Source organism: Pelophylax lessonae (assembly GCF_965119305.1).
Source record: "Pelophylax lessonae genome assembly, chromosome: 3".
NCBI lineage: Eukaryota > Metazoa > Chordata > Amphibia > Anura > Ranidae > Pelophylax > Pelophylax lessonae.
In genome coordinates, this window is record NC_138770.1 from 618640142 (window position 1) to 618666272 (window position 26131).

At 44.5% G+C, this 26131-nt stretch overlaps 1 protein-coding gene across 1 annotated transcript in view; it reads left to right on the forward strand.

Moving 5' to 3' along the window:
• USH2A (usherin) overlaps window positions 1-26131 on the forward strand; it is a gene marked incomplete at its 5' end in the record, with an annotated part of 1334617 nt that overhangs the window by 612706 nt on the left and 695780 nt on the right. The window contains one exon of the mRNA XM_082250984.1: window positions 4898-5059. Within this exon, the coding sequence (XP_082107110.1) occupies window positions 4898-5059 (162 nt within the window). The remainder of the gene's footprint in view (window positions 1-4897; window positions 5060-26131) is intronic.

Below are 26131 nucleotides of genomic sequence, written 5' to 3' on the forward strand. Positions count from 1 at the left end.
AACAGAGTTATTCTGCAGCATTTTGATGCTTGAGGAAGCATCTGTTGGGTTATTTTATATGTGCTATGCACACCCAGCAATATACTTTCAAGGTGCTGCAGTGAAATATTTTTGTTTTTATATATATATACTTTATATATATATATATATATATATATATATATACACTTTGTATAGATATATGTGTGTGTGTATGTATATATATATATATATATATATATATATATATATATATATATATAAATATATATGTGCATCTCATAATATTAGATTAACAACAAAAAGTTAATTTATGTCAGTAATTCAATTCAAAAAGTGAAACTCATATATTTTAAACAGATGTGTTACACACAGAGTGATATACTTCATGTATTTCTTTCTTTTAATTTTGATAATTATGGCTTACATTTAGTGAAAACCCAAAATTCAGTATCTCAGATAATTAGAATATTACATAAGACCAATAAAAAAAAAAGATTTTTAATACAGAAATGTTGGCTTACTGAAAAGAATGTTCATGTACAGTATAATATGCAGTCAATACTTGGTTGGGGCTCTTTTTGCTTGAATTACTGCATCAATGTGGCATGGCATGGAGGCGATCAGCCAGTGGCACTGCTGAGGTGTTATGGGAGCCCAGTTTCTGTAAAGCGGCCTTCAGCTTATCTGCATTGTTGGGTCTGGTATCTCTCATCTTCTTCTTGACAATACCTCAGAGATTCGTGTGTAGGTCAGGCGAGTTTGCTGGCCAATCAAGCACAGTGTATTGGTACTTTGGCAGTGTGGGCAGGTGCCAAGTCCTGCTGGAAAATGAAATCAGCATCTCCATAAAGCTGGTCAAGCAGAGAGAAGCATGGAGTGCTCTAGAATATCCCGGTAGAGGGCTGTGCTGACATAGGATTTGATAAAACACGGTGGACCAACACCAGCAGGTGACATGGCTCCTCAAATCATAAATGACTGTAGAAACTTCACACTGGACCTCATGCAACTTGGATTCTGTGCCTCTCCCCTCTTCCTCCAGAATAGGGAACCTTGATTTTCAAATGAAATGCAACATTTTCCACAGTCAGTGATGATTTTGGGAGCCATGTCATCTGCTGGTGTTGGTCCACTGTGTTTTATCAAGTCCAAAGTCAGCGCAGCCCTCTACCAGGAAATTCTAGAGCACTTCATGCTTCCCTCTGCTGACCAGCTTTATGGGGATGCTGATTTAATTTTCCAGCAGGACTTGGCACCTGCCCACACTGCCAAAAGTACCAATACCTGGTTTCGTGATCATGGTATCACTGTGCTTGGTTGGCCAGCAAACTCGCCTTACCTAAACCCCAAATCTGTGGAGTATTGTCAGGAAAAAGATGAGAGACACCAAACCCAACAATGCAGATGAACTGAAAGCCACTATCAAAGAAACCTGGGCTTCCATAACACCTCAGTAGTGTCACAGGTGGATCGCCTCCGTGCCACACCGCATTGATGTAGTAATTCATGCAAAAGAAGCCCGACCAAGTATTGAGTGCATACTATACTGTACATGGACATACTTTTCAGTAAGCCAACATTTCTGTGTTAAAATGCTTTTTTTTATTGGTCTTATATATAATATTCTACTTTTCTGAGATACTGAATTTTGGGTTTTCACTAACTGTAAGCCATATTCATCAAAATGAAAAGAAATGCTTGAAATATATCACTCTGTGTGTAATACATCTATATAAAATATGTGAGTTTCACTTTTTGAATTGAAATACTGAAATACATTAACTTTTTGATATTCTAAATTTATGAGATACACCTGTGTATATATACTGTATATATACAGTATCTCACAAAAGTGAGCACACACCTCGCATTTTTGTAAATATTTTATTATATCTTTTGATGTGACAACACTGAAGAAATGACACTTTGCTACAATGTAGACTAGTGAGTGTACAGCTTGTATAACAGTGTACATTTTCTTTCCCCTCAAAATTACTCAACATACAGCCATTAATATCTATAGCACTGGCAACAAAAGTGAGTACACCCCTAAGTGAAATTGTCCGAATTGGGTCCAAAGTGTCAATATTTTGTGTGGCCACCATTATTTTCCAGCACTGCCTTGACCCTCTTGGTCATGGAGTTCACCAGAGCTTCACACATACTGTATATATTTGAGGGGTCTTCAAAAAGTTTCCTCACTTCTATATTTTTGTTATAAACAGAGGATGGGAGTAGTAGTAATTAGTTGTGTCTGAGCGTGTCATGTGACTAGTCTGTCTGGCAAGCTGGCTGACCTTGCAGTTTTGTATAAGAGTTGTCACGCTGTGGTGAAGATGGGTACAAAACATATAAATTGCACCAAAGAGGAACAGTGTTCTGTCATATGCTTTTTGTGGGCAGAAGGTGTACCGAGAGAACAAATTTATCTACGTATGTGTGCTCAGTATGGCGGTAAAGTTCTCTCTCTTACAGTTGTTTATGAGTGGGAGGTTATGGAACCCACAGGTTATAGTCCAGATTTAGTACCATCTGATTTCCACAATTTTTTACCTCTAGAAAAAGATTTAGGGGGAAGAAGATTTCCATGTGATGATGTGAAAGCAGAGGTGCATCAGTGGCTATGCGCTCAACTAAAAACATTTTTTACTGATTTGATTAAAAGGTTGGTACAACGATGGGAAAAATGCATCACAAAGGAAGGCGACTATGTAGAAAAATTGTGTAATTTGTTTTGGAAATTCCTAATAGAGTAAAAAACAGTGCGAAAACTTTTTGAAGATTCCTCGTATATATTTATTTAATATATTATACACACACTGTGAGGTCAAAGGTTTGTACCTATATACACTTACATGAGCTTGTTGAACACCCCATTTAAAAACTATGGCCAATAATGTGGATTTGGTCCCTATTTGTTGCTATGATATTCTCCACTCTTTTAGGAAGCCTTTCCATGTGCTTTTCGAATATGTCTGTGGGAATTTGTGCCCCTTCAGCTAAAAGAGCATTTATGAAGTCAGGTCCGATGCTGGCTGAGATCTAGTTTACAGCTGGCATTCCATTTCAGTATTTTTCAGTATGGTTGAGGTCAGGGCTCTGTGCAGGACTCTCAAGTTCCTCAACACCAAACTCATCAAACCATGTCTTTAGAGATCTGGCTTTGTGCACAAGGGAACAGATATTCTGGAACAGAAAAGAATCTTCAGAAAATGGTTACAACACGGTTACAACAAGCTCACAATTGTCTAAAATGTCTTTGCATTCTGAAACACTAACAGCACCCCTCACTAAAAATACCTTAATTCAGTAATACCCCTGTACTCATGATTGGCTGAATATGGGGAAAATGAATAAAAAAGGTTTACTCAACGCATCCCCATCTATTGGTGTGATGTATATCTTGCAGCACACATTGCTGGTAGCAATTGCCAGCATATGCAAATGACTTGTAGCTAAAAATGCTAATTTGCAATGTGATACATGGTGAATGAGTGGGTTTACTTTATAGGACATGCACATTTTTAAAAACAGAAAATTTATAAAAAAAAACCTTAGCCACTCCATTTGCCGGAGGGCTTTTAAAGGTATCTTGAATATGTCTCTAGTTGAAGCTAATGTTAAGATTATTACGCGTTGGTACCTTGTTCCCACCCGTCTAGCCAGAATGTACCCGGGGACTGATCCTCTTTGCTTTCGCGAGTGCGGACATCAGGGTTCCTTGCTCCATATTTGGTGGGAATGCCCGCGTATCCGTAGTTTTTGGAATAAATTGTTTAGTCTGATCCGCAAAGTTACTGGGCTTCCGGCTCCCAGGACCCTGGAAGTAGCACTGCTTCTTGGCTCTGGTGTAAAAGGGCCCAGAACCAGTTTGAAGCTCATGCATTTCATGTTGTTGGGGGGGAAGCTTACCTTGGCTCGGGCTTGGAAGTCCCCCTCGGTCTCAATGGGGGCGACCAAACGCAAAATCTCTTGGATCATGACCCAGGAGAAGATGGTCAGCATCTTCCGTGACAAGCAAGCGGAATTTGAAGCAGTATGGGAACCCTGGCGTCTGTACATCTCACCTCCCTCATCCTAATTGTCTGTGTTTTGTATTTTCTCCACCCGATCCCTTCTTGCATCCACTCCAGCATCTCCATCCTTTCTCCTATCCCCTTTCTCTTCTTGTGTTCTTTCCTTCTTTTCCTTTCCTTTTCTTCCTTTCGGATATTCCATACTTCCTCCTTTCTTGTGGCTTATAGGGTATCTACCTCTCTCAGGACCTATATCTTCAGAGGGTGATTATATGCAACCCCAGTTCATAAGATTCAGGGGGGGGGGTTCCCCTTCCTGGTTTACAGAGGGCGTTTGTAACTTACATGGAGGTCCACGGTTATATTTTTCTGTGCTTTGCTTGCGGACTGGGATTCTGGTCTGATCCTCAGACGTTTTAGTAATACTGTTTTAGTAACCATGCCTATCTCGTATTGCATTGTTGCCATTGTTATCATTACAAAGTCCCTTCCCGAGTGGGCTCTGTATATGACACATTGTATACCTTTCTTATGCAATATTTCCTGAGATTGTATGTTATTATTCTACATATGTCTTACAAAATAAAAAACTTTTGCAAGTAAAAAAAACCTTAGCCCTCTAAATACATATAATTGAGCCTCTCACCCCCACAGCTGCATACTTACCTCCTCCATGATTTTGACAGCTAGGCCGATAAATATCTAGTACTGGGTCAAATGGGATATTGCTCCTGGTTTATGAGTGCCTCCCATTGAAGTTTATGGGATATTAGTGTGCTTAAAAGCCAGGCTATTTTTTTTTTTCTTTTCGTTTTTGTTTCATTTTTTAGAACTTATTTAGTTTGTCATCAAAAGTATGCTTCTTGAAAAGAAGTTAATGATGTATAATTTTGTTCCAGCTCCAGAAGGTGTTCAGCCACCTACTGCAATGTCATCTTCTAACTCATTACTTGTGCAGTGGTTGCCCCCTAAACAACCAAATGGGGCTATAAACACATATGTATTATACATGGATGGAACCCAAGTTTACACCGGAGACAAGACAGAATATAACATTACTAGTAAGTAGTGGCTGTGTATTATACTGATACTAAACACATGCTGTTTCATTTACATTGTCCCTTCTATTTCTGTATATGGATGATAGTACTGTAATTACTTTAATAAGAAAAAAAAAACATCGAAGTACCTTTTTCATGATCGACTTACAGCTGTCACATAGTTACATAGTAGTTGAGGTTGAATAAAGACAAAAGTCCATCCAGTTCAACCTGTGTAGGTGTGTGTGGCCGTAATCATCTCTCATACCCCTTAATGTTCTGAGCCTTGAGATGTACGTCCAAGAGTCTTTTGAAAGTAGCCATACTTCCTGCAGTAACCACCTCTTGTGGTAGAGAATTCCACAGTCTTGTAGCCCTAACAGTGAAGAACCCCCTACGTTGCCTGAGGTTAAAACGCTTCTCCTCTAATCGCATTGTATGTCCTCATGTCCTCATGCAATCCTTGCAACTGAATAGCTTTTTTTCTATGCTGAGATCACCATTGAGGTATTTGTAAATTGCTATCATGTCCCCTCTCAGGCGTCTCTTCTCCAGGGAGAATAAATCAAGTGATTGTAAACGCTCCTCATAATTAAGGTCCTCCAATCCCCTAATCATTTTAGTTGCCCTTCTCTGGACTCTCTCCAGCTCCAACACATCCCTTCTGAGGAATGGCGACCAAAACTGGACAGAATACCCCAGATGTGGTCGGACCAGAGTTTTATAAAGTGGAAGGATTATAGTTTAATCTCGGGAATACATCCCCTTTCTTATGCATGCTAATATTCTGCCGGCCTTGGCAGCTGCAGCTTGACATGACTCAGATCTTTCCAAGCCTGTCCAACTGATCTATATGCAGTGCATGTTTACACATCTGTTTGTACAGGGACATTGAAAACAATGGTCTGCATTTACATCAGTTAAAAAAAAAACGTTTGTATGACTAGAAACACTGCATTTTTAGGCAGCAATGTACAAGAGGCCCACTAGTTGTTAAAGAGGAAGTAAACCCTCCTCTGCAACTTGTACCTATAGGTAAGAGTATGATAAGGCTTACCTATAAGTACTGTAAATATCTCCTAAACATGCACCGTTTAGGAGATAGTTACTTTGCATGCAGCCAGTGACATCACTGTTGTATGCGCTCTGAAGGAACGGCCGCTCGTGCTGTTCCTTCAGAGACCTGTGCCGTGAACGTCGGCTCTGGCGCGCATGCACGGGAGTGAAGTCATTGCGGCTCCAGCCAATCAGATGGCTGGATGCTGCAAACCCGGAACAAGGGCGATTGAACATGTCACCCGTGAGAGAGGTGAGCGGGCGGCGCTGCGGGGCTTCGTTCTAAGGTAAGTATTTCATAATGAGCTAGTATGCGATGCATACTAACTCGTTATGTGTTTGTCTTTCAGGTGTTTTTTTTTTTTAAGGTTTACAACCTCTTTAAAAAAATAAAATAAAATCTATAAAATAAAAACCTCAATGGTACAGTATGGATACCATACAGAGTCTCTGAATACAGAATTTCCTATTGCAGATGCATTTGGAATGCAAGCAAAGCAGGTCAAATGCAGCCTTTTGCATTCAATTGTATATTTTTTAGCTTTACTGCCTCAAAATGTCAAAAGCACACTTTTGACAGTGAAACAAGTGTATATAAGCCCTTAAAAAGATGGAAAACAACTTCTTAAATTGCATTACCATGTTAAATAAATGTAAGACTTTAATGATTGGGTTTAGATCTACCTTAACACAATCAGTGTGGTACGACTGTATGCAGTGTTCTTTCGCAGGTTTTATTGTTTGGCTACAATCGGGCACATTACAGCAATTTCTGTCCATTATTTTGTTACCTTTTTTTCCCTCTAATGTAAAACATGCAAAAGAAAATGACATAAATCTTCAGTCCTCATCTTGCTCAGGTTTGAGCTAGTGCTGCGGTGGGTCAGTTGTGACACTGAAAAATGACTGCAGTTATAAAACCTCCTGAAGGCCATTGAATTTTTACTATAATAAATAGCATACATTTTAAGTCAAACTTTTTCATTCTTTATTCAAAGGTAATGGGTTTTTGTATCCATAGAAACCTTGTTGTACTTTTCTTAGATGAATACATAAGGGATGAGAACACTTATTCGTGAATATAAATGACCGTATTATGGATTATTAGTATCTGAAAGAAAAAAAAAAGCCAGATCCAGGTTAGAATAAGAACATTTAAGCTAATGTGGTTGGCGATGATGAAAACAAGTGTTTATACTTATGCTGGGGTATCGAGTACCATACAGGCTATATTGGCTAACAGATTCAAAATCCCATTGCAGTGATTTGAAACACTATCCTTACAAGAACTATGATCAGACTTTTGAAACTATTTGGAATTAAGAACAGTAGCAGGAGAAATTGTATGCATTGTTGCTTTTGTGGTTTGTTATATGCTTAAAGATAGATTCTAGTCGAAGCTTAAAATTACAGCAGAACTCCAGTTAAAAATGTAAAAAAAAATAATAGCTTAAAGTTATTTTCAAGCTTTATTTATTTATTTATTATAAAATAATAAACATGTTATACTTACATGCTCTGTGCAATGGTTTTGCACACAGCAGCTCCAATCCTTCTCCTGTGGGGTCCTCCTCTTCTGGGGTCCCTTGATGGTACTCCTGGCTCCTCGCCTCACCTGAGTGCCCTCTGATTTCTATGAGGGCATTTGTGTGGGCTTTCAAGCCGTCCTGTCTGCTTCTTCACTGGGCGCACAAATATTAGGCAAGTAAGTATTTTGACCAAATCATAATTTTTATGCATATTGTCCAACTCCAAGCTGTATGAACTTGAATGCTTATTGGATTTAAGCATATCTGGTGATGTGTATTTGTGTAATGAGGGAGGGTGTGGCCTAAGGAGATTAACACCCTATATCAAGGGGTGCATAATCATGAGGCAGTTTCTTCCTCAGGCAAAATGGGCCAAAAAAGAGATTTACCAGCTCTGAAAAGTCAAAAATTGTAAAAAAAAAAGTCTTTCAGAGGGATGCAGTACACTTGCAGTTGCTAAAATATTGTGGTGGGATTACAGAACCATCAAACGTTTTGTTGCAAATAGTCAACAGGGTTGCAAGAGATATGTTGCGCAAAAAAAGACACAAATTAACTTCCAAAGATTTGAGAAAAATCAAATGTGAAGCTACCAGGAACCCATCATCATCCAGTGCTGTCATACTGCAGAACTGCAACCTACCTGGAGTGCCCAGAAGTACAAGGTGTTCAGTGCTTGGAGACATGGCCAGGGTAAGGGAGACTGAAACATGACAAACACTGAACAAGACAAGACTGGGCCAAGAAATATCTGAAGACAGATTTTCCAAAGATTTTATGGACTGATGAGATGAGAGTGACTCTTGACAGACCAGATGGATGGGCCTGTGGCTGGATCAGTAATGGGCACAGGGCTTCACTTCCACTCACGCCAGCAAGGTGGAGGTGGAGTACTGGTATTATCAAACATGACCTAGTCTGACCTTTTCGGGTTAGTCTAAAAATCAACTCAAAATCAACTCCCAAACCCACTGCCAGTTTTTAGAAGACACTTTCTTCAAGCAGTGGTACAGGAAAAAGTCTGCATCTTTCAAGAAGACCATGATATTTATGCTGGACAATGCTCCATCGCATGCATCCAAGTACACCACTGTGTGGCTAGCCAGTAAAAGCCTTAAAGATGAAATAATAATTACATGACCCCCTCCTCCCCAGACCTAAACCCTATTGATAACTTGTGGGCCCTTCATAAATGGGATATTTACAGTGAAGGAAAACAGTACACCTCTCTGAACTGTGACTCGGAGGCTGTGGTTGCTGCTGCACAAAAAGTTAATCGTCAACAGATCAAGAAACTGACAGACTCCATGAATGGAAGGTTTATGACTAGTGTTGAGCGAACACGGACTGTATTATTCGTGTTCGTACCGAATAATTGGATTTTTTTTACCCGAACACGGACACGGACACGGACACTTTACTGTATGTTCGGGTAAAAATCCGTGTTCGGTCGTTTTATTTCCGGGTTTTGCATGCTTTGGCGCTCTTTTCATGGCGGGCTTTCAACAGCCAATCAACAATCGTTTAACTGGTGTGCCTTAAGCCATCCCAGCCATGCCTGCAAATGTCTTAGTAGCTGTGATTGGCCGTCTGAAGCATGTGACCAAGTCTTTATAAGTTCGAGGCAGCCACCGCAGCAGCGTCATTCTGCTGCTTAGCTAAGGGACAGAGCACACATCAATGTGCTGGCTGCTGATTAGGGAAAGATAGGCAGGAAAAAACCATTTGTGTCCGGATAGAATTGAGGGACAGGTCGGAGTGTTTAGGCAGGGCGAGTTGTAGGCATTTTAGGGATAGAGTCTGCTGAATTATAGGGTCAGTGTCTTCTACAAACTACAATCGATATTGCTGTGTGGGGGGTGGGGTGAATCTGCACTCAATCCTGATCTACGATCTCTTCTCAATCCTGTTAGGGACAGAGTCTGCTGAATTTTAGGGAAACTGTGTTCTACAAACTACAATCGATATTGCTGTGTGGTGTGGGATTGGAGATAGGCAGGTGTCAGTGATCCACATCCATTTTTCTGTGTGTGAGCTGCAGTGAACACAATCTTTTTGGGCTGCAGTGAACACAATCTTTTTGGGCTGCAGTGAACACAATCTTTTTGGGCTGCAGTGAACACAATCTTTTTGGGGTGCAGTGAACAAAATCTTTTTGGGGTGCAGTGAACACAATCCTTTTTGGTGTGCAGTGAACACAATCTTTGTGGGGTGCAGTGAACAAAATCCTTTGTGGGGTGCAGTGAACACAATCTTTTTGGGGTGCAGTGAACAAAATCCTTTTTGGGGTGCAGTGAACAACATCCTTTTTGGGGTGCAGTGAACACAATCTTTTTGGGGTGCAGTGAACAAAATCCTTTGTGGGGTGCAGTGAACACAATCTTTTTGGGGTGCAGTGAACACAATCTTTTTGGGGTGGAGTGAACAACATCCTTTTTGGGGTGCAGTGAACAAAATCCTTTTTGGGGTGCAGTGAACAAAATCATTTTTGGGGTGCAGTGAACACAATCTTTGTGGGGTGCAGTGAACACAATCTTTTTGGGGTGGAGTGAACAACATCCTTTTTGGGGTGCAGTGAACAACATCCTTTTTGGGGTGCAGTGAACACAATCTTTTTGGGGTGCAGTGAACACAATCTTTGTGGGGTACAGTGAACAGAATCTTTGTGGGGTGCAGTGAACACAATCTTTGGGGGGTACAGTGAACACAATCTTTTTGGGGTGCAGTGAACACAATCTTTGTGGGGTGCAGTGAACACAATCTTTTTGGGGTGGAGTGAACAAAATCATTTTTGGGGTGCAGTGAACAACATCCTTTTTGGGGTGCAGTGATCAAAATCCTTTTTGGGGTGCAGTGAACACAATCTTTTTGGGGTGCAGTGAACAAAATCCTTTGTGGGGTGCAGTGAACAGAATCTTTGTGGGGTGCAGTGAACACAATCTTTGGGGGGGTACAGTGAACACAATCTTTTTGGGGTGCAGTGAACACAATCTTTGTGGGGTACAGTGAACAGAATCTTTGTGGGGTGCAGTGAACACAATCTTTGGGGGGTACAGTGAACACAATCTTTTTGGGGTGCAGTGAACACAATCTTTGGGGGGTACAGTGAACACAATCTTTTTGGGGTGCAGTGAACACAATCTTTGTGGGGTGCAGTGAACACAATCTTTGGGGGGGTACAGTGAACACAATCTTTTTGGGGTGCAGTGAACAACATCCTTTTAGGGTGCAGTGAACACAATCTTTGTGGGGTGCAGTGAACAACATCCTTTTAGGGTGCAGTGAACACAATCTTTGTGGGGTACAGTGAACAGAATCTTTGTGGGGTGCAGTGAACACAATCTTTGGGGGGTACAGTGAACACAATCTTTGTGAGGTGCAGTGAACACAATCTTTGTGGGGTGCAGTGAACACAATCATTGTGGGGTGCAGTGAACTCAATCTTTGTGGGGTACAGTGAACACAATCTCATACTTCTGAAGATTTGAGGGTGCTGCCTGTTCCATACTCCCCCTACTCCTCATCTAGCCTTTTAGGGGTACAAACAATAGTAATTGGGGCCTAGTGTGGTTGTGTACGTGTGATATACATACACTTTTTTTGGATCATATTTTCTATTCCGCTATTTAATCAAAAACCTTTGGGGATCAGTTAAATTGGGGGATAGTCTGTGTTGGTACGTGTGAGAGAGATCCACCTTTCCAAGTTGTTGGGGTTCATCTCATACTTCTGAAGGTTTGAGGGTGCTGCCTGTTCCATACTCCCCCTACTCCTAGCCTTTTAGGGGTACAAACAATAGTAATTGGGGCCTAGTGTGGTTGTGTACGTGTGATATACATACACTTTTTTTGGATCATATTTTCTATTCCGCTATTTAATCAAAAACCTTTGGGGATCAGTTAAATTGGGGGATAGTCTGTGTTGGTACGTGTGAGAGAGATCCACCTTTCCAAGTTGTTGGGGTTCATCTCATACTTCTGAAGGTTTGAGGGTGCTGCCTGTTCCATACCCCCCCTACTCCTCATCTAGCCTTTTAGGGGTACAAACAATAGTAATTGGGGCCTAGTGTGGTTGTGTACGTGTGATATACATACACTTTTTTTGGATCATATTTTCTATTCCGCTATTTAATCAAAAACCTTTGGGGATCAGTTAAATTGGGGGATAGTCTGTGTTGGTACGTGTGAGAGAGATCCACCTTTCCAAGTTGTTGGGGTTCATCTCATACTTCTGAAGGTTTGAGGGTGCTGCCTGTTCCATACTCCCCCTACTCCTCATCTAGCCTTTTAGGGGTACAAACAATAGTAATTGGGGCCCAGTGTGGTTGTGTACGTGTGATATACATACACTTTTTTTGGATCATATTTTCTATTCCGCTATTTAATCAAAAACCTTTGGGGATCAGTTAAATTGGGGGATAGTCTGTGTTGGTACGTGTGAGAGAGATCCACCTTTCCAAGTTGTTGGGGTTCATCTCATACTTCTGAAGGTTTGAGGGTGCTGCCTGTTCCATACCCCCCCTACTCCTCATCTAGCCTTTTAGGGGTACAAACAATAGTAATTGGGGCCTAGTGTGGTTGTGTACGTGTGATATACATACACTTTTTTGGGATCATATTTTCTATTCCGCTATTTAATCAAAAACCTTTGGGGATCAGTTAAATTGGGGGATAGTCTGTGTTGGTACGTGTGAGAGAGATCCACCTTTCCAAGTTTTTGGGGTTCATCTCATACTTCTGAAGGTTTGAGGGTGCTGCCTGTTCCATACCCCCCCTACTCCTCATCTAGCCTTTTAGGGGTACAAACAATAGTAATTGGGGCCTAGTGTGGTTGTGTACGTGTGATATACATACACTTTTTTTGGATCATATTTTCTATTCCGCTATTTAATCAAAAACCTTTGGGGATCAGTTAAATTGGGGGATAGTCTGTGTTGGTACGTGTGAGAGAGATCCACCTTTCCAAGTTTTTGGGGTTCATCTCATACTTCTGAAGATTTGAGGGTGCTGCCTGTTCAATACCCCCCCTACTCCTCATCTAGCCTTTTAGGGGTACAAACAATAGTAATTGGGGCCTAGTGTGGTTGTGTACGTGTGATATACATACACTTTTTTTGGATCATATTTTCTATTCCGCTATTTAATCAAAAACCTTTGGGTTTAGTTAAATTGGGGGATAGTCTGTGTTGGTACGTGTGAGAGAGATCCACCTTTCCAAGTTGTTGGGGTTCATCTCATACTTCTGAAGGTTTGAGGGTGCTGCCTGTTCCATACTCCCCCTACTCCTCATCTAGCCTTTTAGGGGTACAAACAATAGTAATTGGGGCCTAGTGTGGTTGTGTACGTGTGATATACATACACTTTTTTTGGATCATATTTTCTATTCCGCTATTTAATCAAAAACCTTTGGGGATCAGTTAAATTGGGGGATAGTCTGTGTTGGTACGTGTGAGAGAGATCCACCTTTCCAAGTTGTTGGGGTTCATCTCATACTTCTGAAGGTTTGAGGGTGCTGCCTGTTCCATACTCCCCCTACTCCTAGCCTTTTAGGGGTACAAACAATAGTAATTGGGGCCTAGTGTGGTTGTGTACGTGTGATATACATACACTTTTTTTGGATCATATTTTCTATTCCGCTATTTAATCAAAAACCTTTGGGGATCAGTTAAATTGGGGGATAGTCTGTGTTGGTACGTGTGAGAGAGATCCACCTTTCCAAGTTGTTGGGGTTCATCTCATACTTCTGAAGGTTTGAGGGTGCTGCCTGTTCCATACTCCCCCTACTCCTCATCTAGCCTTTTAGGGGTACAAACAATAGTAATTGGGGCCCAGTGTGGTTGTGTACGTGTGATATACATACACTTTTTTTGGATCATATTTTCTATTCCGCTATTTAATCAAAAACCTTTGGGGATCAGTTAAATTGGGGGATAGTCTGTGTTGGTACGTGTGAGAGAGATCCACCTTTCCAAGTTGTTGGGGTTCATCTCATACTTCTGAAGGTTTGAGGGTGCTGCCTGTTCCATACTCCCCCTACTCCTCATCTAGCCTTTTAGGGGTACAAACAATAGTAATTGGGGCCTAGTGTGGTTGTGTACGTGTGATATACATACACTTTTTTTTTGGATCATATTTTCTATTCCGCTATTTAATCAAAAACCTTTGGGGATCAGTTAAATTGGGGGATAGTCTGTGTTGGTACGTGTGAGAGAGATCCACCTTTCCAAGTTTTTGGGGTTCATCTCATACTTCTGAAGATTTGAGGGTGCTGCCTGTTCCATACCCCCCCTACTCCTCATCTAGCCTTTTAGGGGTACAAACAATAGTAATTGGGGCCTAGTGTGGTTGTGTACGTGTGATATACATACACTTTTTTTGGATCATATTTTCTATTCCGCTATTTAATCAAAAACCTTTGGGGATCAGTTAAATTGGGGGATAGTCTGTGTTGGTACGTGTGAGAGAGATCCACCTTTCCAAGTTGTTGGGGTTCATCTCATACTTCTGAAGGTTTGAGGGTGCTGCCTGTTCCATACTCCCCCTACTCCTCATCTAGCCTTTTAGGGGTACAAACAATAGTAATTGGGGCCTAGTGTGGTTGTGTACGTGTGATATACATACACTTTTTTTGGATCATATTTTCTATTCCGCTATTTAATCAAAAACCTTTGGGGATCAGTTAATTGGGGGATAGTCTGTGTTGGTACGTGTGAGAGAGATCCACCTTTCCAAGTTGTTGGGGTTCATCTCATACTTCTGAAGGTTTGAGGGTGCTGCCTGTTCCATACTCCCCCTACTCCTAGCCTTTTAGGGGTACAAACAATAGTAATTGGGGCCTAGTGTGGTTGTGTACGTGTGATATACATACACTTTTTTTGGATCATATTTTCTATTCCGCTATTTAATCAAAAACCTTTGGGGATCAGTTAAATTGGGGGATAGTCTGTGTTGGTACGTGTGAGAGAGATCCACCTTTCCAAGTTGTTGGGGTTCATCTCATACTTCTGAAGGTTTGAGGGTGCTGCCTGTTCCATACCCCCCCTACTCCTCATCTAGCCTTTTAGGGGTACAAACAATAGTAATTGGGGCCTAGTGTGGTTGTGTACGTGTGATATACATACACTTTTTTTGGATCATATTTTCTATTCCGCTATTTAATCAAAAACCTTTGGGGATCAGTTAAATTGGGGGATAGTCTGTGTTGGTACGTGTGAGAGAGATCCACCTTTCCAAGTTGTTGGGGTTCATCTCATACTTCTGAAGGTTTGAGGGTGCTGCCTGTTCCATACTCCCCCTACTCCTCATCTAGCCTTTTAGGGGTACAAACAATAGTAATTGGGGCCCAGTGTGGTTGTGTACGTGTGATATACATACACTTTTTTTGGATCATATTTTCTATTCCGCTATTTAATCAAAAACCTTTGGGGATCAGTTAAATTGGGGGATAGTCTGTGTTGGTACGTGTGAGAGAGATCCACCTTTCCAAGTTGTTGGGGTTCATCTCATACTTCTGAAGGTTTGAGGGTGCTGCCTGTTCCATACCCCCCCTACTCCTCATCTAGCCTTTTAGGGGTACAAACAATAGTAATTGGGGCCTAGTGTGGTTGTGTACGTGTGATATACATACACTTTTTTTGGATCATATTTTCTATTCCGCTATTTAATCAAAAACCTTTGGGGATCAGTTAAATTGGGGGATAGTCTGTGTTGGTACGTGTGAGAGAGATCCACCTTTCCAAGTTTTTGGGGTTCATCTCATACTTCTGAAGATTTGAGGGTGCTGCCTGTTCCATACTCCTCCTCCTACTGCTCAACCATCCTTTTAGGGGTACAAACAATAGTAGTTGGGGCCTAGTGTGGTGGTGTACGTGCGAGATACATACACTTTCTTTTTGATCATATTTTCTATTCCGCTATTCAATTAAAACCTTTGGGGATCAATTCAATTGCGAGATAGTCTGTGTCGGTACGTGTGAGATCCACCTTTCCAAGTTGTTGGGGTTCATCTCATACTTCTGAAGATTTGAGGGTGCTGTCTGTTCCATACTCCTCCTACTCCTCATCCATCCTTTTAGGGGTAGAAACAATAGTAATTGGGGCCTAGTGTGGTTTTGTACGTGCGAGATACATACACTTTTTTGGATCATATTTCCTATTCCGCTATTCAATAAAAACCTTTCTAGGGCAAGATCTTAAATTACAGAAATATGAGGAGACCGTCAAATAAGGGCCGTGGCCTGGGTCGTGGTGCTGCTGGTAGAGCTCCTGTTGCAAGGAGAGGACGTGGTCGATCTGTGCCAGCTACACGCACAAGTGAAACACCTTCCTCAAGTGTGAGTAGGCGACAGAACCTGCATCAGTATTTGGTAGGGCATCAAACGCCCCTAGAAGTGATGAGGCCAGAACAAGTTGAGGCGATAGTAGATTGGTTTGCTGCTGACAGTGCCTCCAGTTCCTTCACATTGTCTCCCACCCAGTCTACTGCAGAAAGGTCAGAGTTGGCACCTGTTGCCAATGTCCAACCGTCTTTCACCTCACCCCCTTGCAAATCAGGCCAGCAGTCTGAGCCCCAAGCCATACAGCAGTCTCTTATTCTTTTTGAGGACTCTGTCAGCAGGGTTTCCCAGGGCCATCCACCTAGCCCTGCCCCAGAAGTGGAAGAGATTGAGTGCAGCGATGCCCAACCACTTATTTCTCAAGATGAGTACATGCAAGGATCATCGCAGCACGTCTCCGATGATGACGAAACGCAGGTGCCAACTGCTGCGGCGTTCAGCATTGTGGAGACCGACAAGGAGGGCAGGGGTGAAGACTGGGTGGAAGATGATGTGGAGGACGATGAGGTCCTCGACCCCACATGGAATGAACGTCATGCAGGTGACCTGAGTAGTTTGGAGGAAGAGGCGGTGGTCGCACAGAGCCACCAGCACAGCAGAAGAGGGAGCAGGGTGCAGAAGCGGAGCGGCCGTGCCCTAGACACTACGCCCGCTACTGCCCAACGCAGCAAGGGAACGAGCGCACCAAAGTCAGCTCAAAGGAGTTCTCTAGCGTGGAAGTTCTTTAGAAAATGTGCTGATGACAGGACACGAGTGGTTTGCACCCTGTGCAATCAGAGCTTGAAGCGAGGCATAAACCTTCTCAACCTGAGCACAACCTGCATGATCAGGCATCTAAGTGCAAAGCACGAGCTGCAGTGGAGTACACACCTTCAAAACCAAGAAACGTCTCTGGCTCATCCTGCTTCCTCTTCTGCTGCAGTCTCGGCCGCTCCAGCCACATCTGTAGTGATACCGGCACCTGCCACCCCGCAAACAGACGATCTGTCAGCAACACCACCACCTGGGTCACCAACAACCATCTCCACAATGTCCCGTGGAAGCGTTCAGCTTTCCATCTCCCAAACACTTGAGAGGAAGAGGAAGTACCCCCCTACCCACCCGCGATCCCTGGCCCTGAATGCCAGCATTTCAAAATTATTGGCCTTTGAAATGCTGTCATTCCGTCTGGTGGAGACGCACAGTTTTAAAAACCTTATGTCGGTGGCTGTCCCACAGTACGTCGTGCCCAGCCGCCACTACTTTTCCAGGCAAGCCATCCCTTCCCTGCACAACCAAGTGGGGGAAAATATCAGGTGTGCACTGCGCAACGCCATCTGTGCCAAGGTCCACCTAACTACGGATACGTGGACCAGTAAGCACGGTCAGGGGCGTTATATCTCCCTAACGGCACACTGGGTAAATGCAGTGGCGGATGGGCCTGAGGCGGATAGCAATTTGGCGCATGTCCTTCCACCACCGAGGATTGCAGGGCGCTTCAGTTTGCCTCCTGTTCCTAACTCCTCCTACTCCGCTTCCTCATCCTCTACCGCCTCCTCATCCGGACAGCGTAACACCTTCACCACCAACTTCAGCACGGCCAGGGGTAAACGACAGCAGGCAGTTTTACAACTTGCCTGTTTGGGGGACAAACCACACACCGCGCAGGAGTTGTGGAGGAGCATGGAACAGCAGACAAATGAGTGGTTGCTGCCAGCGAGCCTCAAGCCCGGCCTGGTGGTGTGCGATAACGGGCGAAATCTCATAGCAGCTCTGGGCCTAGCCGGTTTGACGCACATCCCTTGCCTGGCGCATGTGCTGAATTTGGTGGTGCAGAGGTTCCTTAAAAACTACCCCGATATGTCAGAGCTGCTGCAGAAAGTGCGGGCCGTTTGTGCGCACTTTCGGCGTTCTCACCCTGCTGCTGCTCGCCTGGCAGCGCTGCAGCGTAACTTCGGCCTTCCCGCTCACCGCCTCATATGTGACGTGCCCACAAGGTGGAACTCCACCTTGCACATGCTGGAAAGACTGTGCGAGCAGCAGCAGGCCATAGTGGAGTTTCAGCTGCAGCACGCACGCGTGAGTCGCTCTGCGGAACAGCACCACTTCACCACCAATAACTGGGCCTCCATGCGAGACCTGTGTGCCTTGTTGCGCTGTTTTGAGTACTCCACCAACATGGCCAGTGGCAATGACGCCGTTCTCAGCTTAACTATCCCACTTCTATGCCTCCTTGAAAAAACAATTCGGGCGATGATGGAAGAGGATGTGGCACAGGATGAGGAGGAGGAGGAGGATGAAGAGGTAACATTTCCAAGGCTTTCAGGGCAGTCATTCGCAAGGGGCTCCGAGGGTGGGTTCCTGCACACGCAAACGCCAGGGACGCAATTGTCCAGCAGGGGCACAGTTCTGGAGGATGAGGAGGATGAGGAGGAGGAGGAGCTGGAGGAGGAGATGGAACCATGTTCACAGCAGGGTGGCACCCAGGCCAGCTCATGGCCATCACTGATGCGTGGCTGGGGGGATACAGAGGACACGGACGATACACCTCCCACAGAGGACAGCCTTTCGTCGCCTCTGGGCAGCCTGGCACACATGAGCGATTACATGCTGCAGTGTCTCCACAACGACCGCCGAGTTGCCCACATTCTAACTTGTGCTGATTACTGGGTGGCCACGCTGCTGGATCCCCGTTACAAGGACAACGTACCGTCCTTAATTCACTCACTGGAGCGCGATCGCAAGATGCGCGAGTACAAGCGCACGCTGGTAGACGCCATGCTGCTGGCATTCCCATCTGACAGCGGGGCCACAGTGGAAGCACAAGGCAGAGGAGGAGGAGGAGGAGGTCGCCAACGCAACCAGGGCACCGCCAGCACCTCAGAAGGCAGGGTTAGCATGGCCGAAATGTGGAAAAGCTTTGTCAGCACGCCACAACAAACAGCAGCACCAGCAGCTCAGATGGAACGTCTTAGCAGGAGGCAGCATTTTACCAACATGGTGGAGCAGTATGTGTGCACACGCCTACATGTAGTGAATGACGGGTCTGCCCCCTTCAACTTCTGGGTCTCCAAATTGGGCACATGGCCTGAGCTTGCCCTTTACGCCTTGGAGGTGCTGGCGTGCCCTGCAGCCAGTGTATTATCTGAACGGGTATTTAGCACGGCTGGGGGCGTTATAACAGACAAGCGCAGCCGCCTGTCCAGAGACAATGTGGACAAGCTCACGTTCATTAAAATGAACCAGGCATGGATCCCACGGGACTTTTCCGTACCTTATGCAGAATAGCAATGGATACCGACCTTACCCACCCATTGTTCCATTTTTGCTCTTTCTCACTCTTTTGGGGTGTACCCTCATTTAAAATTTTTGAAAAGAAGCAGTGTTGGCTACCTCGTCCTCCTCCTCAGGGCCAGATTAATGTAGGGGCTATTGGAGCTGCAGCTCCAGGCCCCTACCTTTTATATAGGCCCCGGGTTGGCCATATTCACTGTTACCGCTCTTCTGTCACTTGTAAACACAGAAGTCTGGCTTCTATGCTCGCTTCCCCAGGCAGCACCCTCAGAACCTCCCCACACAGCGTGAAGGCCGGACAAGGAGGGACAGTTGGCGATGCATGGATGTGTTTATGGGCTTCAGAGACAGCATCCCATGTTGAATTAGGCATGCATGGCTGCACCCTTCCTCCTCTGGGTGCATGGCAAGGCACGGCCCTTAAGGCCCTTCAAAATCCTCAGCACCAAGCCCATGATGCTGTTAATCCGGCCCTGGTCCTCCTCCACCGCCGCTTCCACCTACACCGCCCATAGGTGTGCGCAGCCTATTGCATTAAGGTGTGCACCCCAAAGTTGAAATACACATGCATGTGTTTGCCAGCAGGGAGAGTAATGTATCGGGGCCATGTACCTGTAGGCAAGGAGAAATAGAGCAGAGCAGGTCCCAGGGAGATCTTTCCCATCTCCTCACTGGCAATGCTATGTGCCCTAGGTGATTAGGGTGTGCCCAGGCACACCCAGCACACCCTGTGCGCACGCCTATGTCACCGCCACATCCACCACCACCTCAACCTCCCTCCTACTCCATATGGGCCTCGTCCTTCAGAGATGAAGAAGAACATTGTTTTATTTTTCTGTTTTTTTTTGTTGTTTTAAGTTATTTCCCTATCCACATTTGTTTGCAGAGCACTTGCCATGCTCTTAATTACGTTTTGCTGCCATTTGCAGCACTCTAGCCCTTTCCTTTGGTGTTTTAGAGCCATTTTAGTGCCTTAAAGTTCGGGTCCCCATTGACTTCAATGGGGTTCGGTGTCCGGGAAAAGTTCGGTAAAAGTCCGGGACACGGACCCGGACTTTTTTTTAAAGTTCGGCCGAACCCGTCGAACACGGACATCTAGGTGTCCGCTCAACCCTAGTCTTGACCAAAATGAATGACTTGACTTGCTTGACTTATAGGGACTCGACTTGACTTGCTTGCTTTTCACCACAGTAACTTGGGACTTGCTTGAGACTTGAAGGTTAAGACTTGAGAATTGCTTGTGACTTGCATATGTGTGACTTACTCCCATGTCTGCATGCTGTACACTACAATACAGTACACTTCAATACACTGTGTGCACAACTATTAGCCAAATTTTTTTAAGGAATCATTTCATTAATAAACTATTATAGCGCTCTCGGTCCATCCAAAATGTTAATAAACCTCAAACCTGAATATTTAAGAAAGTAAAAGTGAGGTTTTGGCTTGCTTAGGAGAATATCTATGTGTGCGCAATTATTGAGCAACTAATAGTGTGCAGAATAATTATGCAACTAAATGAAAAACTAAAATTGCCCCCTGTCACTTGTTTATTTTCGTCTGTTAAAGTGAGAATAATGAAAAAACAACTCAAAATTTACAAATAAACATTTAAAAAAATATATATATCAGTGACCAATATAGCCACCCTTCTTTTCAATAACAGTCATAAATAGGGTTGAGCGGACACCTAGATGTCCGTGTTCGACGGGTTCGGCCGAACTTTAAAAAAAAGTCCGGGTCCGTGTCCCGGACTTTTACCGAACTTTTCCCGGACACCGAACCCCATTGAAGTCAATGGGGACCCGAACTTTAAGGCACTAAAATGGCTCTAAAACACCAAAGGAAAGGGCTAGAGTGCTGCAAATGGCAGCAAAACGTAATTAAGAGCATGGCAAGTGCTCTGCAAACAAATGTGGATAGGGAAATAACTTAAAACAACAAAAAAAAACAGAAAAATAAAACAATGTTCTTCTTCATCTCTGAAGGACGAGGCCCATATGGAGTAGGAGGGAGGTTGAGGTGGTGGTGGATGTGGCGGTGACATAGGCGTGCGCACAGGGTGTGCTGGGTGTGCCTGGGCACACCCTAATCACCTAGGGCACATAGCATTGCCAGTGAGGAGATGGGAAAGATCTCCCTGGGACCTGCTCTGCTCTATTTCTCCTTGCCTACAGGTACATGGCCCCGATACATTACTCTCCCTGCTGGCAAACACATGCATGTGTATTTCAACTTTGGGGTGCACACCTTAATGCAATAGGCTGCGCACACCTATGGGCGGTGTAGGTGGAAGCGGCGGTGGAGGAGGACCAGGGCCGGATTAACAGCATCATGGGCTTGGTGCTGAGGATTTTGAAGGGCCTTAAGGGCCGTGCCTTGCCATGCACCCAGAGGAGGAAGGGTGCAGCCATGCATGCCTAATTCAACATGGGATGCTGTCTCTGAAGCCCATAAACACATCCATGCATCGCCAACTGTCCCTCCTTGTCCGGCCTTCACGCTGTGTGGGGAGGTTCTGAGGGTGCTGCCTGGGGAAGCGAGCATAGAAGCCAGACTTCTGTGTTTACAAGTGACAGAAGAGCGGTAACAGTGAATATGGCCAACCCGGGGCCTATATAAAAGGTAGGGGCCTGGAGCTGCAGCTCCAATAGCCCCTACATTAATCTGGCCCTGAGGAGGAGGACGAGGTAGCCAACACTGCTTCTTTTCAAAAATTTTAAATGAGGGTACACCCCAAAAGAGTGAGAAAGAGCAAAAATGGAACAATGGGTGGGTAAGGTCGGTATCCATTGCTATTCTGCATAAGGTACGGAAAAGTCCCGTGGGATCCATGCCTGGTTCATTTTAATGAACGTGAGCTTGTCCACATTGTCTCTGGACAGGCGGCTGCGCTTGTCTGTTATAACGCCCCCAGCCGTGCTAAATACCCGTTCAGATAATACACTGGCTGCAGGGCACGCCAGCACCTCCAAGGCGTAAAGGGCAAGCTCAGGCCATGTGCCCAATTTGGAGACCCAGAAGTTGAAGGGGGCAGACCCGTCATTCACTACATGTAGGCGTGTGCACACATACTGCTCCACCATGTTGGTAAAATGCTGCCTCCTGCTAAGACGTTCCATCTGAGCTGCTGGTGCTGCTGTTTGTTGTGGCGTGCTGACAAAGCTTTTCCACATTTCGGCCATGCTAACCCTGCCTTCTGAGGTGCTGGCGGTGCCCTGGTTGCGTTGGCGACCTCCTCCTCCTCCTCCTCTGCCTTGTGCTTCCACTGTGGCCCCGCTGTCAGATGGGAATGCCAGCAGCATGGCGTCTACCAGCGTGCGCTTGTACTCGCGCATCTTGCGATCGCGCTCCAGTGAGTGAATTAAGGACGGTACGTTGTCCTTGTAACGGGGATCCAGCAGCGTGGCCACCCAGTAATCAGCACAAGTTAGAATGTGGGCAACTCGGCGGTCGTTGTGGAGACACTGCAGCATGTAATCGCTCATGTGTGCCAGGCTGCCCAGAGGCGACGAAAGGCTGTCCTCTGTGGGAGGTGTATCGTCCGTGTCCTCTGTATCCCCCCAGCCACGCACCAGTGATGGCCATGAGCTGGCCTGGGTGCCACCCTGCTGTGAACATGGTTCCATCTCCTCCTCCAGCTCCTCCTCCTCCTCATCCTCCTCATCCTCCAGAACTATGCCCCTGCTGGACAATTGTGTCCCTGGCGTTTGTGTGTGCAGGAACCCACCCTCGGAGCCCCTTGCGAATGACTGCCCTGAAAGCCTTTGAAATGTTACCTCTTCATCCTCCTCCTCCTCCTCCTCATCCTGTGCCACATCCTCTTCCATCATCGCCCAAATTGTTTTTTCAAGGAGGCATAGAAGTGGGATAGTTAAGCTGAGAATGGCGTCATTGCCACTGGCCATGTTGGTGGAGTACCCAAAACAGCGCAACAAGGCACAATATATGCAAATGTCAAATATGCAAACTATGCCGCAATTTAATGTTTTTTACACCAAAAGGGTGTGTATTGAATAGCGGAATAGGATAAAAAACTGTGTATCTCACACGTACAAACACAGACTAGGCCCGATTAAATTTTTTCCTACCCTAAAGGGAGGATGAGGAAGAGGAGTATGGAACATGCAGCACCCTCAAATCTTCAGAAGTATGAGATGAACCCCAAAAACTTGGAAAGGTGGATCTCTCTCACACGTACCAACACAGACTATCCCCCAATTTAACTGATCCCCAAAGGTTTTTGATTAAATAGCGGAATAGAAAATATGATCCAAAAAAAGTGTATGTATATCACACGTACACAACCACACTAGGCCCCAATTACTATTGTTTGTACCCCTAAAAGGCTAGATGAGGAGTAGGGGGAGTATGGAACAGGCAGCACCCTCAAACCTTCAGAAGTATGAGATGAACCCCAACAACTTGGAAAGGTGGATCTCTCTCACACGTACCAACACAGACTATCCCCCAATTTAACTGATCCCCAAAGGTTTTTGATTAAATAGCGGAATAGAAAATATGATCCAAAAAAAGTGTATGTATATCACACGTACACAACCACACTAGGCCCCAATTACTATTGTTTGTACCCCTAAAAGGCTAGATGAGGAGTAGGGGGGGTATGGAACAGGCAGCACCCTCAAACCTTCAGAAGTATGAGATGAACCCCAACAACTTGGAAAGGTGGATCTCTCTCACACGTACCAACACAGACTATCCCCCAATTTAACTGATCCCCAAAGGTTTTTGATTAAATAGCGGAATAGAAAATATGATCCAAAAAAAGTGTATGTATATCACACGTACACAACCACACTAGGCCCCAATTACTATTGTTTGTACCCCTAAAAGGCTAGATGAGGAGTAGGGGGGGTATGGAACAGGCAGCACCCTCAAATCTTCAGAAGTATGAGATGAACCCCAAAAACTTGGAAAGGTGGATCTCTCTCACACGTACCAACACAGACTATCCCCCAATTTAACTGATCCCCAAAGGTTTTTGATTAAATAGCGGAATAGAAAATATGATCCAAAAAAAGTGTATGTATATCACACGTACACAACCACACTAGGCCCCAATTACTATTGTTTGTACCCCTAAAAGGCTAGATGAGGAGTAGGGGGGGTATGGAACAGGCAGCACCCTCAAACCTTCAGAAGTATGAGATGAACCCCAACAACTTGGAAAGGTGGATCTCTCTCACACGTACCAACACAGACTATCCCCCAATTTAACTGATCCCCAAAGGTTTTTGATTAAATAGCGGAATAGAAAATATGATCCAAAAAAAGTGTATGTATATCACACGTACACAACCACACTAGGCCCCAATTACTATTGTTTGTACCCCTAAAAGGCTAAATGAGGAGTAGGGGGGGTATGGAACAGGCAGCACCCTCAAACCTTCAGAAGTATGAGATGAACCCCAACAACTTGGAAAGGTGGATCTCTCTCACACGTACCAACACAGACTATCCCCCAATTTAACTGATCCCCAAAGGTTTTTGATTAAATAGCGGAATAGAAAATATGATCCAAAAAAAGTGTATGTATATCACACGTACACAACCACACTGGGCCCCAATTACTATTGTTTGTACCCCTAAAAGGCTAGATGAGGAGTAGGGGGAGTATGGAACAGGCAGCACCCTCAAACCTTCAGAAGTATGAGATGAACCCCAAAAACTTGGAAAGGTGGATCTCTCTCACACGTACCAACACAGACTATCCCCCAATTTAACTGATCCCCAAAGGTTTTTGATTAAATAGCGGAATAGAAAATATGATCCAAAAAAAGTGTATGTATATCACACGTACACAACCACACTAGGCCCCAATTACTATTGTTTGTACCCCTAAAAGGCTAGATGAGGAGTAGGGGGGGTATGGAACAGGCAGCACCCTCAAACCTTCAGAAGTATGAGATGAACCCCAACAACTTGGAAAGGTGGATCTCTCTCACACGTACCAACACAGACTATCCCCCAATTTAACTGATCCCCAAAGGTTTTTGATTAAATAGCGGAATAGAAAATATGATCCAAAAAAAGTGTATGTATATCACACGTACACAACCACACTAGGCCCCAATTACTATTGTTTGTACCCCTAAAAGGCTAGATGAGGAGTAGGGGGGGTATGGAACAGGCAGCACCCTCAAATCTTCAGAAGTATGAGATGAACCCCAAAAACTTGGAAAGGTGGATCTCTCTCACACGTACCAACACAGACTATCCCCCAATTTAACTGATCCCCAAAGGTTTTTGATTAAATAGCGGAATAGAAAATATGATCCAAAAAAAGTGTATGTATATCACACGTACACAACCACACTAGGCCCCAATTACTATTGTTTGTACCCCTAAAAGGCTAGATGAGGAGTAGGGGGGGTATGGAACAGGCAGCACCCTCAAACCTTCAGAAGTATGAGATGAACCCCAACAACTTGGAAAGGTGGATCTCTCTCACACGTACCAACACAGACTATCCCCCAATTTAACTGATCCCCAAAGGTTTTTGATTAAATAGCGGAATAGAAAATATGATCCAAAAAAAGTGTATGTATATCACACGTACACAACCACACTGGGCCCCAATTACTATTGTTTGTACCCCTAAAAGGCTAGATGAGGAGTAGGGGGAGTATGGAACAGGCAGCACCCTCAAACCTTCAGAAGTATGAGATGAACCCCAACAACTTGGAAAGGTGGATCTCTCTCACACGTACCAACACAGACTATCCCCCAATTTAACTGATCCCCAAAGGTTTTTGATTAAATAGCGGAATAGAAAATATGATCCAAAAAAAGTGTATGTATATCACACGTACACAACCACACTAGGCCCCAATTACTATTGTTTGTACCCCTAAAAGGCTAGATGAGGAGTAGGGGGGG